The 18,843-nt window shown below is 41.4% G+C and overlaps 1 protein-coding gene across 3 annotated transcripts in view; it reads left to right on the top strand.

Annotated features, from left to right (window-relative positions):
* Window positions 1–18,843, top strand: part of LOC140187363 (CDP-diacylglycerol--glycerol-3-phosphate 3-phosphatidyltransferase, mitochondrial) — a 51,630-nt gene that overhangs the window by 11,213 nt on the left and 21,574 nt on the right. For all 3 annotated transcript variants that reach the window (XM_072242615.1, XM_072242614.1, XM_072242616.1), the window contains 3 exons: window positions 1,867–1,966; window positions 3,960–4,149; window positions 5,718–5,896. In XM_072242615.1, the coding sequence (XP_072098716.1) occupies window positions 1,867–1,966; window positions 3,960–4,149; window positions 5,718–5,896 (469 nt within the window). The remainder of the gene's footprint in view (window positions 1–1,866; window positions 1,967–3,959; window positions 4,150–5,717; window positions 5,897–18,843) is intronic.

Here is an 18,843-nt window from a genome sequence, read left to right as displayed (position 1 = left end):
CGTGCTTAATAATTTCTCCTTTGGGTCCTCCCACTTCCTTCAAACAAAAGGTGTAGCTGTGGGTATTCGCATGGGTCCCAGCTATGCCCACCTTTTTGTTGGCTACGTGGAACAGTCCATGTTCCAAGCCTACACTGGTGTCACACTCCCACCACTTTTCCTACACTACATCGATAACTGCGTTGTCGCTTCTTCCTGCACCCATGCAGAGCTCATCGACTTCATCAACTTTGCCTTCAACTTCCACGCTACCCTCAAATTTACTTGGTCCGTTTCTGACACTGCCCTTTCTCAATCTCACTCTCTGTATTTCTGGAGACATCTTATCTACTGATGTCTATTATAAACCCACTGACTCTCACAGCTACCTGGACTATATCTCTTTCTACCCTGTTACTTGTAAAAACGTCATTCCCTTCTCTCAATTCCTCCGTTTCCGCTGCAGCTGCTCTCAGGATGAGGCTTTTCCTTCTAAAACAAAGGAGATGTCCTCCTTTTTTCAAAGAAAGGGGCTTCCCTTCCTCCACCATCAACACTGCCCTCAGCCGCATATCTTCCATTTCACGCACATCTGCTCTTAACCATCCTCCATCCACACAACCAAGGATAGGGTTCCACGTTTCCTCTCCTACCACCCCACCAGCCTCCGCGTCCAGCACATAATTCTCTGGAACTTCCGCCATCTCCAACGGGATCCCACCACCAGCAGCGTCTTTCCCTCCCCTCCTGTATATCGGTGAGACCCAATGTAGATTGGGAGACTGTTTCACTGAGCACACTGCCGGAAGAAGCAGGACCTCCCAGTGGCCATCCATTTTAATTCCACTTCCCAATCCCATTCCGATATGTCAATCTATGACCTCCCCTGTCACAATGAGGCCACACTCAGGTTGGAGGAACAACACTTCGTATTCCGTCTGGGTAGCCTCCAGCCTGATGGCATGAACACCGATTTCTCAAACTTCTGGTGATGGACTCCCGCCCTTTCCTTCTCTCAGCCCCTTCTTTCTCTCTCTCTCACGTTATCTCCTTGCCTCCCTTTGGTACACATCCCATTTCCTTTCTTCCATGGCCTTCTATCCTCACCTATCAGACTCCCCCTTCTCCAGCCCTGTATCATTTTCACCAATCAACTTCCCAGCTATTTACTTCATCCCTTCCCCTCCCGGTTTCACCCATCACCTTATGTTTCTCTCTCCTTCCTGCAACCCCCCCCCCCCAGCTTTTAAATCCACTCCTCATCTTTTTTTTTCCTCCAGTCCTGCTGAAGGGTCTAGGCCCGAAACATCGTTTGTACTTTTTTCCGTAGATGCAACCTGGCCTGCTGAGTTCCTCCAGCATTTTGTGTGTGTTGCATGTATTTTTGTCAGTTTATTCTGAGGGTGATAAATATCTAGTTTTAAAATTCAAATTTATTTGAAAAAGATCATCAATGTATAAATTTAAGAATTGGAATAAATGTTATTGTGTATAGTGGGACAAATTGTAGAAACAAGCGATCTGTACCTCTTGTTTAAAATGTTATTAGCATTTGATTTTTTTAGGTGAAAGACTTGGAATCCATTTGAGCATCACTATTATTAGAAAGCCTGGACATGATAAAATTAGTCCAATTTTTAACTAAATATTTTTTTTAAAAAACTTTTTCTGGTAATTCCACATTCCATGGCAAGCTGCACTGATAAAACAAAAGAAACTGGAAGACTGTATTGTTTTAATCAGTACTATCTTGATTTGTTGTAGGAAAGGAGAGCTTTTTGATTTTCTAGAACTAGAAATGAAAATCTTCAAGTTTTAACGATACTGATGGAATTGATATTTCAGGTCAAGTTAATAACGTATGTGGCTTCTCTTGATACTCTTTAGGTTGATTGTATTGAGGAATCTCTGCAAAGGTCACAGGAGGAAGCTATGGTACCTGGTCTTAGAGTTGCTGTTCTGCTAGACTGCACAAGAGGGTCTAGAGGTGTGTAAAAGGTAACAGCTGTTGCCATAGAAGTATTTACCTATTCATGTAATGATGGAATAATTCCTTGGAAGAATTACCAGCAAATCAGTAAGTTAATTAATGAAATTGTAATGAAAAACTCCCATTGCCCTTTGTGTATTGCATGTGTTGTGCTTGATTTGTCTTTAATATTTATAGCATTTCAACAAATAGAGCTATAGTTTATTACATTGTATATTGGGTGTTTCAAGCTGTAACATTAGGTGACGGCTGAATGGCATTTGAAGAGCCAGTCACATCGTAATGATATAGACTATTCATGTACTCAATGTAAGTTGCTCAAAAGTTGTCACTTAAACTGGGTGCTTTAAAATTAGTAACAAATTTCTCCAAGGAGCTTCCAGTTGTGGTTTGTTGTTGCTTAGATTATTGTTGATCTGGATTTATGCAACAGTATGCTAATAAAACTAGGAAACTTAACTTGGGCCATTCCCACAAAGGGATGGTAGAAACTATCGCTTACTTCCTTTCACCTGGAGCTCTCCTGCTGCGCTTGGTTCAGGGTGCTGACGTGTATTGAGACACTGGAAGCATGCTGTCTCACCACATTTTCAGGAAAGTTTCCTCGATCAATATATAGAGTGCTATACTGGATCCCCTATTGGTAAATGAGACAGGGTAGGTGACTGAAGTGTGTGTAGGGGAACACGTTAGATCTACTGGTTCTAATTTTAAGATAATAATGGAGAAAGGTAGGATTGGTCCTCAGACTGAGATTTTAAATTGGAGTAGGGCCAGTTTTGATGACATCAGAAGTGATCTGGCAGGCATGGACCTTAACAGGGCCATTGTAAAGTCCCAGAGGAGAGGCTGGTCCAGAAGGTTAAGTTGCTTGGCACTCAGGATGAAGTTGGTAATTGTCTCCAAATTAGAGAAGACAGTGGTAGTAGATGACTGTTTCTCTGATTGAAGGCTTGTGGCTCGTGGTGTGCCGCAGAGATCGGTTCTGGGTCCATTGTTGTTTATCATTTGCATTAATGATTTTGGTGATAATGTAGCAAACTTGCAGATGACACCAAGGTTGGGGGTGTAGAGAACAGCGGAGAAGGCCATCAGAATTTGCAGTTGGGAAGATGAGCTGAAAAATGGCAGGTGGAATTTAATGCAGACAAGTGTGAGCTGTTGCACTTTGGTAGGACAAACCAAGGTAAGACTTGCACAGTGAACCTTGGGGCTCTGAGGTGTACTATAGAACAAAGGGACCTAGGAATCATAGATTGATAAGGTTGTAAAATGAGTTTTTAGCACATTGGCCTTAAATCATTGCATTCAGTATAAGAATTGGGATATAAGACATTGGTGAGGCCTAATTTAGAGTATTGTGTGCATTTCTGATCATCTGCGTACAAGGAACAATATCAATAAGCTTGAAAGGGTGAAGGAAAATCTTACAAAGACTTGAGAACCTGAGTTATAGGGAAAAATTGAATAGCTTGGGTCTTTATTCCTTAGAGTGCAGGAGAATGAGGGGCAATATGATGGGTATAGATAGATATGCACAAAGGCTTTTTTCCTTCAGGTTGGGTGAAACAAGAACTAGAGGTCATAAATTTAGGGTGAAAGGTGAAATAGTTAAAGTATATCTGAGGGGATCTTCACTCTGAGGATGGTGCATGTGTGAAGTGAGCTGACAGGAAGTGGATGCAAGTTCAATTATAACATTTAAGATAAATTTAGATAAGATACGTGGATGGGAGAGGTGTGGAGGGATGTGGTTTGGGTGCAGGTAATATGTGACTAAACAGAAGATCAAGTCATTATGGACTAGATGGGTTGAAAGGCCTGTTTCTGTGCTGTAGTATTCTGACTTTATGACTGTATGTGTTAATCCTTTGACTTTTGTTTGTTTAATTCTCATTTTAAAATTCTCCACATTAATTGTTTTGTGAGAAATTTTAAAATTGAAAATTGATTATCATTCTATTTTTGATTGCATTGTACTACTCCCTAGGCAAGACAAACTCTCGAACTATGCTGATTCCTTTGCTGAGGAAGTTTCCAAATCAAGTACGTATCTCTTTGTATCACACCCCAGACCTCAGGGGAATTCTTAAACTCCTGGTACCAGAGCGGTTCAATGAGACGATTGGCCTGCAGCACATCAAAATCTACCTCTTTGACAACGATGTTATTATCAGTGGGTGAGTATAAAATAATTGAATTTCAAAATGAATTGAATATCGCCCCTGATAATGAGTGTGGTGGCAGAGAATAGAAATCCCCAATATGTAGAATTTTGCCAAATTTAACAGCAGTTCTTATTGTCTGTAATTTATCCAGATTCCCACCTAGTTTGGCGTTCGATAGTCTAGACAAGATATCCAGTAGTGAGTGGCCAGAGCTGGGCCAGGCCGTCTGACAGGGAGCAGCTGTAGGGCAACATGTCTTGCGGGGCAGTCGACTCCAGATTGTGTAGAGAGATGGGTTGTATCTGAAGCAGTGAGTCTTTGTAAAGGTTCAACATCAGTGTCAGCAAAGTTGCTTAGCTGTTAAAATTTCTTTTATATTTGAATAGGCATGCAACTTTTATGGTAAGTTTTCTTTATTTTAGAGATACAAGAAGGTAACAGGCGTTTCTGGCCCAACAAGTCTGCGCAGCCCAGTTACACCCATGTGACCAATTAACCTATGACCCATATGTCTTTGGAATGTGGGAGGAAACCCATGTGGTCGGGAGAAAACATACCAACTCCTTACAGGCTGCAGCGGGAAATGAACCCTTGTTGCTGGCGATGTAATAGTATCACCCTAACCGTTATGCTACTGTGCCGCCCCTGAGATTTTTTTTCACAATTGTGGGTAGCTATCATGAAAGATTCAAACATCGTTGAATAGCAAGTCTCCAGCAGTACGCTGTTATGGCAGTGCACTGGAAGAGTGGAGCATTTCACACAGGAACTCCTGATTTCCATGTTTAGCTGCCTGCAGCTCAAAGTTGTTGATTGATTTTTGCTTTAATAATGATGAGCGTCACTAGACTCATAGTCACTTCTACTAAGTGTGGACCAGTGATTCGGTTATCAAAGCCATACTGCACGTAAGCGGGTCCATTGGTTCACAACATCCCCACAACTACTTATCGCCTTTTTTGTACTAATGCTACACCAATTCCCTCCGCATTCTCATTAGTTCTATCACTCAGCTGTACACTAGGGGTAATTTACAATGATCACTCAACCTATTAACACAAGCACAAAATGTCGGAGGAACTCGGCAAGTCAGGCAGCATTGATGGAGAGGGACAAGGCTGTCATTCAAAACATCAACTGTTTATTCCCCTCCATCGAAACTACCTGACTTGCCAAGTTCCTCCAGTATTTTGTGCTAGTTGTTCAATATTTCCAGCATCAGCAGGACCTCAGGTATTTTTAACCTATTAACACATTTGTCTTTGGGGTGAGGGAAGAAGCTGGAAACCCATGCTGTCACAAGAAGGATGTGTAAACTCCATACAGGTGGCATCAGAGGTGGGGATTAGATTCCGGTCACTAGAGTTGTGGGGCAGAAGCTTTATCAACTGTGTCACTCATCACTCATCACCATGCAACAAGGAAAAAAGATCTGATCGGTGGAATAGAATTTGTCAACGAAATTGTACTGCTGGTAGTTATACTGATTTAAGCACTCAAAAAAAAAAAAAAACCTGAATTTGGGAAATTTAAATGATATTGCAGATAATAAATTCCACCTTTTTGTTCAACTGTTCTAGAGCAAACCTAAGTGATTCCTACTTTACGAATCGCCAGGATCGTTATGTTTTACTACGTGACTGCCGTGAGATTGCAGATTTCTTTGATGAGTTGGTTGGTGCAGTCAGTGATATCTCACTTCAGTTGGAGCAGAATGACACAGCTGATGTGAAACCAGGAATGGTCCACCCATTCACAGGTAGGATCAATTTACCATTTCCACAACCTGTCCCCAAGCCTGTATCCTACTGAATTATGATTTTTCGGTTAACAAAACTATATGAATTAGTTATTGCTACCCTCTGCTTGAAATATATGGAAAAATACACTCAGTGACCACTTTAGGTACAGGAGTGAAACCCAGTGTGATCTTTTGCTGCTGCAGCCCATCCACTTCAGTGTGTTCAGAGATGTTCTTTTGCACACCATTGTTGTCATGTATGGTTGGTTGAGTAACTGTTGCTTTCCTGTCAGCTTAAACAAATCTGGCCATTCTCCTCTGACTTCTCACATTAACAAGGCGTTTTTGCCCACAGAACTGCTACTCACTGGATTTTTTTTTAATGCACCATTCTCTATAAACTCTAGAGGCTGTTGTACCTGAAAATCCCAGGAGATCAGCAGTTTCTGAGGTACTCAAACCACCCTGTCTGGCATCAACAATCATCCACAGACAAAGTCACTTAGATCACATTTCTTCCCCAATCTGATGTTTGATCTGAACAACTGAACGTCTTGACCATATCTGCGTGCTTTTATGCATTGAGTTGCTGCCACATGATTGGCTGGTTAGATATTTGTATTAATGAGCAGGTGGACCTAATGAAGTGGCCATTAAGCATAGTAACCTGGAGACTTGATTCCCTAGTTATGCATATGAAAATTGTTTTTTTGTTTTCCCAACATGGAACATGACTATAATGGTTTGCATGTTGAATTTGGAGATCAGGAGCAATTCCACCAGGCATTACCTGTTGTGAAATGCACAAGTTGGGGATCATTTGTTTTCTGCATTGAACGTGCACATTCTGCAGGCAGGAGAAATTAGCCCATGTGGTTCTGAAGATGCCAGTCTTTGGAAGCTACAAGTTCTACCAGGTTTTAAAGGCGAAGAGTGATATAAGCAAGCAAGGTCCAGCCAGGTCTGGAAATCTAACTGAGTTGATCCCCTGTTAAATTACTCATTTATCTATGCTCTTTACCCCTACTGCTGTTTAGTTGGCTCAAATCTCGTAACCTAAAAAAATCCACCTCTTTCCCCATCTCCGTCTGGTTCTGCCAAGTTCAGTCACAATGGTTATCATCATTTGGGTAATAGAAACTCGCCCTTACAGAATTCACAAATCACTTCCCAAAAATCCGAAACATGGAATAAAACTCGCAGTCATGAAACTTGTGTTTTAGGGAGGGAAAGGTGAATGAATAATATATTCTTTCATCTTGGAATGACCTGTATTCTGTGCCTTATGTTAGAGAAAATCATGATATAGCCGTTTATCTAGGGACTCAAACCCTTCCCATCCTCACCAGTAATGTGTGCCTGTGAGAATGGAAATGTCAAACAATAGACAGTGTAGTTTTAAGGTAAAATGGGGTGGAATATTAAAGGAGATTTACCCCTACTGCTGTTTTGTTTTTAAACACAGAGGGTGGCAGGTGCCTAGGATGCATTACCAGGGAGGTGGTGGAGGCAGGTATGACAGTGATGTTTAAGGAGCATTTAGACACACAAGTAAGTTGGGAATAGTTCAGATAAAATTAATTTAAATTGGCTTCATGGTCACTGCAGACATCGTGGTTCAAAGAGCCTGTTCTTTGAACTAACTGCAAGTGAAGGCCCTGTTAATTTAGAAACTCACTTCCTTCCAATATTTAATGAATATAGACGGTGCAAAGCTTTGTCAATGAACTTGGCTTATATACTTGAGTTTAGATTCTGACCAACTTCAGCTCAGAAAGAAAACATTGAATCGTCCGGTAGAACTTGTACCTTGGGCTCAGAAGCTTAAGGTCAAGTTCAGTTCAAGAGACTTGAGGGGAAAAGTTTACGTTAATGCTCCAGTGTATTAAGGGATTTGGATGAACAAATCTTTATCAACTACTGCAGCCACTCACTTGCTTTAAGAGCTGTAGCATGCAAAGCCTTATCTCCAGTACCACAGCTGACAGCATGTTGGGGCAGATGGGCATTGGCTGCTTAGTCAGGAACTCCATAACAGGTTGAGAAGGAGAGGCACGATTCTGGTTCGAAATACTCGTGGCTGTATTCCAGGCAGTTGTTCCAGATATGCTTATCATGGAGACCAGAGGGAGAGTTCAGAAGATGCAAGTGGGAATATATTTGAACTTTAATTCTAAAAGTACCAAGTATATTTAAAATTAAATCTTCATCTCTCTCTTTTTAAAAGTTTTTGTGTGCTTGTACTGATCGCCTCTTGTGAAGCGTGCTACTTTCCTGTCCCACAGTGACACCCAGTGGTAATAACATGTATTTTTAAGGCTCATAATCGTGTTCCTGATTTTTATTGTGGAAGTATTACAAAGAGTTGCCAAGATTAAATGTTCAAAAATTTCTGTTATTTTTAAAGTTGAAACATTCCATGGGAACCAAAGGGAAAATGGTGAACATAAAGGGTGTCAATCCATCTTTTGGAATTAAATGTTGTGCCTCACCTACTAATTTTAGTACAATAAACAATTGGGGAAAATCCTGCATTGTATTTGTATGTAATGTTATCTAGCAAACCTTGAAACAATATTTCATGTTTCTTCATATGTTAATATAAATTTATTAGACAGTAAATCAAGGTGTTTGATTTCTTGACTGATTTTTGGACAAAATCTAGCTAATATATGTATTAAAATGATTTAAAGTATAATTTTTTTGACAGTTACATTTGAATGGTAAAATTGACTGCTACTTAAACCCAATTCAGATGCATGAAAGCAGGTTTACCACATAAGTTATCTGTGGGGGGGGGCATAATATCCTCATTGAAACCTATTGAATATTGATTTACTCGATAGAGTGGAAATGGTGAGGATGTTTCTATAGTGGTTTCTATAGTATGTTTCTAGAACCAAGAGGCACTGCCTCAGAATAGAAGGACTTCTCTTGAGAACCCGGGTGAAAAGAAAAATTTCTTTAGCCAGTGGGTGGTGAACCTGTGAAACTTATTGCTGCAGATATCCATGGAGGACGTGGACAGACTTGGGTACAGGTTCAAGGGTTATGAGTAGAAGGCAGGGGAATAGAGTTGAGAGAGATAATAAATCAGCCATAGTGGATTGGTGGGCCAGCCAGTGTGACTAAACCTGAGATTATAGACATAATTCTTAGCTCTGCCATTATAGTGGTAAGTGAGAAAAATGTACCCCAATCACTGGGGGGGGGGGGGGGGGGAGGAAAGGTTTAATGAAGGTTTGTCCACATACCTCTGTCATCCACTAGAAGATGGATTTTGACTCTTTTGATAACTAACTATTGATGCTTAAATAAAGTCTGAATTAAATTTAGATGATTCCCTGATCAAATCCTACCATCAGAAATGATACCCCGTACTAAAGTGTCTGTATCTGTTATGGAATGCAGTTTACCATTTGTTATACACAGTATTCATGACTGTAATTTTTAAAAATTCATACTGGGCATTGCTGACAAGCACAGGATTTATTGTTCCTTCTTAGCTATCCTTGATAAGGTGCCGAGCTTCTTCCTTGTGGTAAATGTTCTGCTACTGTTCTTTTTTTTTAGTCAGATTTTAGCCAAAAGACCGTGGAGGAATGCCAGTAAACTTAACAAAGTAACACTTAGCACTAAAAAGTCGAAATGAATTTTGCTCCTATTCCTTGTGGTCTTTTGGTCTTGGTAAAATATTTAATAACTCTGATTGCTGGGGTTCTGAACCTATCATAATCTGTCCCAGATGCCCTCACTCCGGACACTGGCACCCGCTGGGCTTGTTCATGAATTAGGAGTTCCTTCCTCAGCGGTGTGCTTTTCACATGTGTCTACCAGTGCAGTTTGTGGCACAGACCACTCACTGGTGTGTTGCAAGATCAGATTGCAGTCAAAGAAATTCCGTCACGCTAAACAAGAAGGGAACCATCGCACTGACGTGAGCAAAATGTCTCACCCAGACCTGTTGGAGCGGTTTGCTCACCTGCAGAATACCGTCTACAGTGCAGCTTTGGCTACCTTTGGAAAGAAGACCTCCAAAACAAACGACTGGTTCACAGTACATGTTGCCCTAGCCAGGTATAAGCTTTTGCCCACTGAGTGGAACTGACAGTTCCTCAGGGCTGCGAGTAGTAAAGTTCTGCACCAGTGAATACTGGGTGTGGCTCAGTGAAGACATGCAGACTGCAGCACTGATGGGCAATATCAGGGCATCGAGGTAGCATCCAAAAAGCCCTCGGCCCCTCTCAGGGTAAGATGGCTCTGCTCAAATACACCAATGGAGCAGTAATCACAGGTGGGCAAACAGACCAAAGGGTGGATAGAATGTTACTCTGACCTCTACTCCAGAGTGGACACTCTGTCACCACCTCAGCCCTGAGTGGCTGCCGACAATGGAAGAACTGGATGTAGAGCCATTCCTAGAGGGGCACAGCTCCTCGTCGGCAGCTTGGCCTCGCGAAGGCGCCAGGCAATGATGGGATTCCCCTTGACCTGATTAGGCACTGCATTACTACTCTACTGTGCCTGCTGCTCACCCCTGTTAGTGATGGCAGGAAGGAGCTGTACTACTGGATGTGAGGGATACCAAGACTGATAGTCTGCAAAAACAAAAGGTGTGAGAAGTGACTGTTACAATGACAGGGGCATCACCCTCGTGGGTGTTGTTGACAAAGTCTTTGCCTTGGTCTTCTTGGTCCTCAGCTGAGTGTGTCTACTTGGAGCCACAGAGTGGCTCTGTGCTGGGAGGTCAAACGTGGATGTGATTTTCTTTCTCTGCCAACGCCAGGAGGAGTGCAGAGAACAAAGGAAGTTTTTCTGCCCTGTACCTATTGATCTTACCAAGGGATTTAACTTGGCTGGCAGAAATGGGCTCTTTCTGATCCTCTCTAAGGTAGACTGCCCACCAAGACTACTGAGCACGATCAGATCCTTCTGCAGCGAAGTAAGTGGGACTGTGCAGTACAGTGGCAACCCTTCAGAAGCCTTTGACATAAGCAGAGGTGTTAAGCAAGGCTGTGTTTTTGCTCCAACACCCTTCTGGATCATCTTTGCCCTTCTCCTGAGGCAGCATTTGGCACAGCAGCAGAAGGGATCTACCTTCACTCTTGATCAGATGGCAGGCTCTTTAACCTCGCCTGCAGAAGAGCAAAACCCAGAGTGTGTGAGGATATGATCAGAGACTTGCTGTTTACTCCACAGCACCTCCACAGCTTGATGGATCACTTCCCTCAGGCCTTCAAGGAATTCGGTCTATCAGCCTGAAGAAGAGAAATGTTTCGGGACAAGATGTGGAGGCACCAGCAGTCATTGCCATTGACAACTACAAACTGGATGTTGTTCATCTGTTCACATACCTGGGGTCCATCATCAGTGACAACCTCTCCTTGGGTGCAGAAATCGTCAAGCACAAGCGCATTGGGAAAGCTGCCGCAACTCCGGCCAGTCACCACATGAGTCTGGGAGAACTCCATTCTCTCATTCAAAACAAAGATGGCGCTGTACAATGGCTGTGTCACCAGTGTGGTGTATGACAGTGAGACCTAGGCATCAAATGCTAAGCAGGAGAGAAGACTCAACACCTTCCATTTGAGGTGCCTTTGCTGCATCTTGGGCATCTCCTGAAGAGACAAGAGTACCCAACACTGAGGTTCTCTCTCGTGGTGGCCTTCTTAGCATGTACACCCTGCTCGGGCTGCATAGGCTGAGCTGGTTGGGCCGTGTTCGCTGCATGCAGGATAGCCGAATCTCAAAAGGCATCCTCTATGGTGAGCTGGCTTCAGGCAGGAGAGCCACTGGCCACCCACAACTGCACTCAAAGATGTCTGCAAACGAGACGTGAAGGTGCTGGACATCAGCCTAGAGTCCTGGGAGGAGAAGCCCCCTAAGTCAGGCAAGGAAAAATTCCTGAAAGCTGCAGCAGACATAGACCCATAGAAAGGAGCACTGCATCTCCAGCAGAGCTGAGGCCCTCGGCAACCGAGATTGCCACTCTCGCACTGGTCTCATCAGCTGCAGGTAGTACTGCATGAACAAGGATAACTAGGACAGGATATCCATGGTCTACCTCAACCAACAGAGGGACACTAATATTTAATAACTGATCGGTTGAAATGATAGTTTAAATGAGTACATTATCTTTACAGAATCCGCTTTGGAACAGGGGATTCTGTTTGGGTGGTGGCTAATTTCAACCCTGAATCATTAAATTCTTGCAATGATTTCAGGGACCCTCTGCCAATAGATGATGTGCAAGTGAATGCCAGTGGTGTGATTGTGAATGTAGTGTTAGGAATGTAACATCAGTCATGTAAACTGCATTTACTAAATGACCATAAAGTCACAATTAAAATTCAATTACATTATACATAAAGTTATCCACATTGGGTATATTTCTGTAGACTTGCAATTTAATATCTTAACTGCAGAAGAGCACAGGCCTCTATTTAAACTTTGTTGTGATTAGATTGTTTCAATAGTTAGGTTATTAGTATGACATCAGTTTCTTAAGAGGAAGAATATAGCTTTATAGCATTACATTAAAACATATAGTGAAGTGCATAATTCGCATCAAATCAAATCAGCAAGGATTCTGCTGCGTTGCCACACCCCTGCGCCAGCATAGCATGCCCACAACTCACTAACCCTAACACTACGTCTTTAGAGTGTGGGAGAAAACCAGAGCACCCGAAGGGAACCCACGTGCTCTCAGAGAAAGTACAAACTCCTTACAGGCAGCGGCAGGAAATGAACACCAACCGGTGATCACCGGTGCTGTAATAGTATTAAGATAAGTGGAGGTGTGGCAACCCAGCAGAATCCTTGCTGATTTGATTTGATGCAAATTGTGCACTTCACTATATGTTTTAATGTAATGCTATGAAGCTATATTCTTCCTCTTAAGAAACTGATGTCATACTAATACCCTAACTATTGAAACAATCTAATCACAACAAAGTTTAAAGAGAGACCTGTGCTCTTCTGCAGTTAAGATATTAAATTGCAAGTCTATAGAAATATACCCAATGTGGATAACTTTATGTATAATGTAATTGAATTTTAATTGTGACCTTTATGGTCATTTAGTAACTGCAGTTTAGATGACTGATGTTACATTGCCCTTCTTGTAAAGTTCTTAATTTCTTTGAGTTTTAATTTGAAATCTGAACTCTTTGAATTCTAAATTAACTTTACATTTTTATAAAGGCCCAATAAATTTGAACAACACTTGATTCATTAGCCACTTTTCTTTATTTGCATTTTGTATGAAAACTGTTCTGGATATTTTAATAAGTACTTTATTGATCCCAAGTGGGAAATTCTTTTGTTACAGCAGCAATATTTAAAAACGCACTTGGCAATGTGCAGACTTAACTAATAATAATGTATAGAATAATGTATGAAATAATAACGCAGAGTCTATTGTACTATGATGTGTGTTCTCCTGTTGCACAGAGATAAGCTGTTATGCTTATTGCATTTGGTAGAAAAGATTTTCTGTAACGATCCTTATGACAGCAGAGCTGAACGAGTCTGTTTGAAAAGGTGCTTCTCTGCTTATTCAGTAGGTCATGGAGACGATGTGCCAGATTGTCCATAAAGGATAACAGTTTGTTTACTGACCTCCTCTCCACCACTAAGTCAAGAGTCCAGACTGTAGCCAAGGACAGGTCCAGTCTTTTTGGTGAATTTATTTAGTTTAAAAAGTGGCACTGTGATAAAAGATCAGCTCTGTGTTCTTATTGATTGGTGCAGCAGATGATCCCTGTTCTTATTGGATGGTAGAACAGGGAATGAGAGGCTGGGTGACCACTCTTTAATTCCTTAGTTTCAGCTTTCCTGCTGTATCTATACCTTAGCCCAGAGACATTTTTTCTATAGTTTATTCACTGAAAATTCAAGACATTGTTGCATGTTTATTTTAGTTACACTTGCCTGCACTGCTGTATAAATTATCAACAAAAGGCCTTTGAGCCAAAAATACATCTGTGCAGATGTTATGCATCTATTAACAGATAAACATCTGAAGTAATGTTCATCTAATTTTAACAATGGTCCTATTTCTTCTCACGTGACTAACTGTAAATTGCAGCATTCTTGTTCTTCTGCCAAGCTTTTTTAAAAAAAGCTGCACACACAGAATGCTGGAGGAACTCCTCAGATCAGCCAGCAACTATGGAGGGGAATAAACAGTTGAAGTTTTAGGCTGAGACTCTTCATTCCTGGGCTGTCTTTTCTCTGGATTCTGGTTAGCTATCTAGGCTTTCTTAAGTTAGATTAGATTGCTGCCTGCTTTATTTAACTCCATTTTGGAACTTTCATTGTGCTTTGTTCTCTTTCTCTTAGGAGCCGTAGTTTCCATCCTTTGCCTATCTAGGGTTTTCCAGAGAGAATTTCACTTAAACTGCCTCTGAAACTAGTGGTTCTCTCTTTCATCCTAGCTTTTTGTGAATTGCACATGATGCCTAACTTTTCCTTCCTCTCCTGAAAACTGAAACAAGGCTAAATTTTTCTCATTGTGAACTATTTCACATCTTTTATTTATTAATTCATTCAACAATTGCACATAACAACAGTCTTCCTCCCAATATGGCACATAGATGAACGAAAAATAGAGGGTTATGTGGGAGGAAAGGGTTAGATTGATCTTGGGGTAGGTTAAGGGATCGGCAAAACATCTTGGGCTGAAGGGCCTGTATTGTACTGTTCTATGCTCTAATATAGTGAGTGGCTACTTTATTAGGTATACCTGATTAATGCAAATATCTAATCAACCAATCATATGGCAGCAACTCAATGCATAAAAGTACGTGGACATGGTCAAGAAGTTCACTTGTTCTTCATACGAAACATCAGAATGGAGAAGCTTAATACAAGTGAGTTTGACCATGGAATGATGTTGGTGTCACAGGGGCTGGTTTGAGTATCTCAGAAACTGCTGATCTGGATTTTCACACACAACGGTATCTAGAGTTTACAGAGAATGGTTTGAAAAACCAAAAAAAAACAACAATGCAACGTCCAGTGAGCAGCAGTTCTGTGGGTGAAACTGTCTTGCTAATGAGAGAGGTCAAAGGAGAGTGGTTTGACTAGTTCAAGCTGATAGGAAGGTGACAGTAACTCAAATAACCACTCGTTGTAACAGTGGCACGCAGAGCAGCATCTCTGAATGCACAACATATCCAACCTTGAAGTGGATGGGCTACAGCAGCAGAAGCCTATGAAATGTACACTCAGGAAATACAGAAGATACCTAATAAAATGTCCTCTGAGCGTATTTCTGAGTGCTCCTTCTGAAAAAGTATTGAACAACAGTGTCAAAAATTGTAGCATATCACATAACAAAAAGATTATCTCCTACCAAGTAACACTATCACGCCATAAGCTTTTAGACAGAGCAAAGAGTGAATGGCTTATGCAAATAAACAGTGTTACTAAGCCTGAGGTTGTAGACATAATCCTTAGCTCTGCCATTATAATGGTAAGTTAGAAAAATGTACTCCAATCACTGAAAAAAAGGAAAGGTTTAATGAAGGTTTGTCCACATATCTCTGTCATCCACTAGAAGATGGATTTTGACTCTTTTGATAACTAACTATTGATGCTTAAATAAAGTCTGAATTAAATTTAAATGATTCCATGATCAAATCCCAGCATCAGAAATGATACTCCATACTAAAGTGTCTGTATCTGTTATGGAATGCAGTTTACCATTTGTTATACGCGGTATTCATGACTGTAAACTGTAATTTTTAGAAATTCATACTGGGCATTGCTGACAAGCACAGGATTTATTGTTCCTTCCTAGTTATCCTTGACAAGGTGCCGAGCTTGTTCCTTGTGGTAAATGTTCTGCTACTGTTCTTTTTTTTAAGTCAGGTTTTAGCCAAAAGACCATGGAGGAATGCCAGTAAATTTATCGAAGTAACATTTAGCATTGAAAAGTCTAAATGAATTTTGCGATCCTGTCTGTAAAACAATTCATGTTATTATTTTCTACAAAAACAAACATGTTAAGGATAGATCAGTTAAAAGTGGCCACATAACATGGAGGGGCGGGCAGCGTGGTGTAAGAGGTTTCTGTGACGTTCTATCTGCCACTCTCTCCAGCTTTTTACTGTAATGGGTACAGCAATTGCCATACCAAGCTGCAAAGTGTATAGGATGCTTTCAATAAATCAATAAAAACTGGTGAGGGTCAAAGGGGACATGGGAAGATTAATACTAGAGAAGATAATGTAGAATATTTTAGGGTGTTTATAATATAGAGGGAGAAACTAAATTTAGAACAAGTTGGGCAGAAGATAATAAGCAATAAGAGTTGTGAAGTAAACTAAATAGGTAGGTTTGACAGGTCCCCTGTACCCTATGGCTATAAGGTCATAAAAAGGTGGATGCATCATTTTTACCTTTCAAAGATCCTTGCATTCTAGTAAGATCAGTGTAGGTTTAAAAGAAAAAGTCATTTAATGCCCATTCTTTGAGAGATTGGTCATGGCACCCATTTACTCCAGCCTAATATATAATCTTGATCTACCATAATTCACCTACCGCTAAAGCAGGTGTCATATCCCTCATCTCTAGAGCATCTGGACTGTACATAAGAACATAAGAAATAGGAGCAGGAGTAGGCCATCCAGCCTGCCCCGCCATTCAATAAGATCATGGCTGATCTATCCATGAACTCACCTAAGTCAGATGTAAAGACACCTAAGTTAGACTATTGTGTATTGACTTCAGTTTGGCCTTCTGTACTATAATCCAAGCAAACTCATCTCCAAATTCCTCGACCTGGGACTCAACCCCTCTCTTGGCAATTGGATTCTTGACTTCCTGACTAACGGACCTCAGTCATTGAGGATGATCAGCAAAATCTCCACCCCAATTATTCTCAACACTAGTGCTCCACTGGGCTGCGTCCTCAACCCCTACTCTACTGCCTGTACGTTCAAGGCAGCGTAGCCAGATTCTGCTCTAATTCCATCTACAAGTTTACAGATAGTGGGCCGTATCTGAAATAATGATGAGTCAGAGTACAGGAGGGAGCTAGAAACTTTAGTGATATGAGGCCATGACAACAATCTTTCCCTCGATGTCAGCAAAACAAAAGAGCTCATCATTGTCTTCAAGAAAGGGGGCTTCACTCACCCCCATCACTGAACTGTTCCCATAGCCTATGGGCACAGTTTCAAGGACTCTTCATCTCACATTCTGGATATTTATTGCTTATTTATTACTATTACTTATTTTGTTTTCTTTTGTATTTGCACAGTTTGTCTTTTGTGCATTGAATGGATGCAGTTTTTCATTGATTCTATTGTAGTTCTTGGATTTACTGAGTATGCCCACAAGGAAACAAATCTCAGGCTTGTACTGTATATGGTGTGCTTTGATAAATTTACTTTGAACTTGAACTTTGAGGTCAAGAGGGTTGAGAAGTTCAAGTTCCTAGGTGTGAACATCATCAGTAGCTTGTCCTGGCCTGACCACATCAATACCATGGCCAAGAAAGCTCATGAGGAGACTAAAGAAATTTGGCACGTCCCGTTTGACCCTCACCAATTTTTATCACCTATACGGATGGATCACAGCTTGTTATGACAGTTCCTGTAGCTATGACCGTAAGATGCTGCAGTGGTGAATATAACTCAACACATCACAGGAACCAGCCTCTCCTCCATACACTGTATATCTCTCACCGCCTCTGTAAAACAGCTACAATAGCCAAAGACCCCACGCACCCTGAACATACTTCCTTTGACTGTATTCCTCCGAGCTCTGTCTCTCCATGTACGAATCCAAATGTTTCTTAAGTGATACTATTGTACCTACCTCGACTACCTCCCTGGCAGTTCATTTTGTATATTTACCATCCTCGTTGTCCCTCAGGTCCCTTTTAAATCTTTCCCCCTCACCCTAAGTCTACGCCTCTTTAATTTTGGACTCTCCTACCCTAGGGAAAGATGGTTACCAATCACCTTGCCACCATCCTCCTGTAGTAGATCCTTAACAAGGCAGGGTCAACAAGTGTTGAGGCCATGATTGTAAAAGCACAGCCTCGGTGGACAGGGCATGTCATACGCATGAAGGTTCCTGTATCTCCAAGCAACTACAATTTGGTGAGCTTTCGCTGGGCAAGAGGAGTCGAGGCTGGCCTGGGAAGATGTTCAAAGGCTGCACGAAAGCTAACGTTGCACACGCTGGACTTGTACAGAGTGTGCGAGACTGGCGGGACTGGCAAACATTGGTTTGAACCGCTCACGACAACCTGGAGGAGGTGCATCGAGCAGTACTAATCGAGAGAGAGGGAAAGCAGTCGCAGTGGCTCCACTTCCCTATCCCGCACAGTTTTTGTGTCTTTATTCTGGACGTCTACGTCTCTCACAACTTGGGCTCAGCAGCCACCTACAAACACAACAGAACTACACAAATCTAACTGTCATGGTTGGATATGATGGATGACCAGCCACAGTAGTTGACAAATGTATTGGTTTTCTAATAAAGTGGAATGACAAGATATTACATATTTGGATCCTCAAAATACAATAATAAAGTGCCAGATGAGAAGTTATTATACAAAGAAACAAAGCAGGAATAGGATATTAGATTTTTTTTAGATTATGAAGACATGTAGTCCTCTTTTATTGACATTTAGTAATGCATGTATTAAGAAATGATACATTATTTCCTCCGGTGTGATATCACAAAACACAGGACAGACCAAGACTGAAAAAACTAACAAAACCACATAATTATAACATCTAGTTGCAACAGTGCAACAATACCATAACTTGATGAAGAAGTCCATGAGCACAGTAAAAGTTCAAAGTTTCTCAAATGTCCCACATCTCACGCAGACGGGAGAAGGAAGAAAAACTCTCCCTGCCATGCCGACCACAGTCCGACTCTGAGTCATCCGAAAACTTCGAGCTCTGATCAGCTCTCCGACATCGAGTACTGAGCGCCAT

This window comes from Mobula birostris, chromosome 24 (assembly GCF_030028105.1).
Source record: "Mobula birostris isolate sMobBir1 chromosome 24, sMobBir1.hap1, whole genome shotgun sequence".
In the NCBI taxonomy this organism is placed as follows: domain Eukaryota; kingdom Metazoa; phylum Chordata; class Chondrichthyes; order Myliobatiformes; family Myliobatidae; genus Mobula; species Mobula birostris.
The sequence above is the reverse complement of the archived record's forward strand: the minus strand, read 5'-3'. Positions and strand labels throughout refer to the sequence as shown.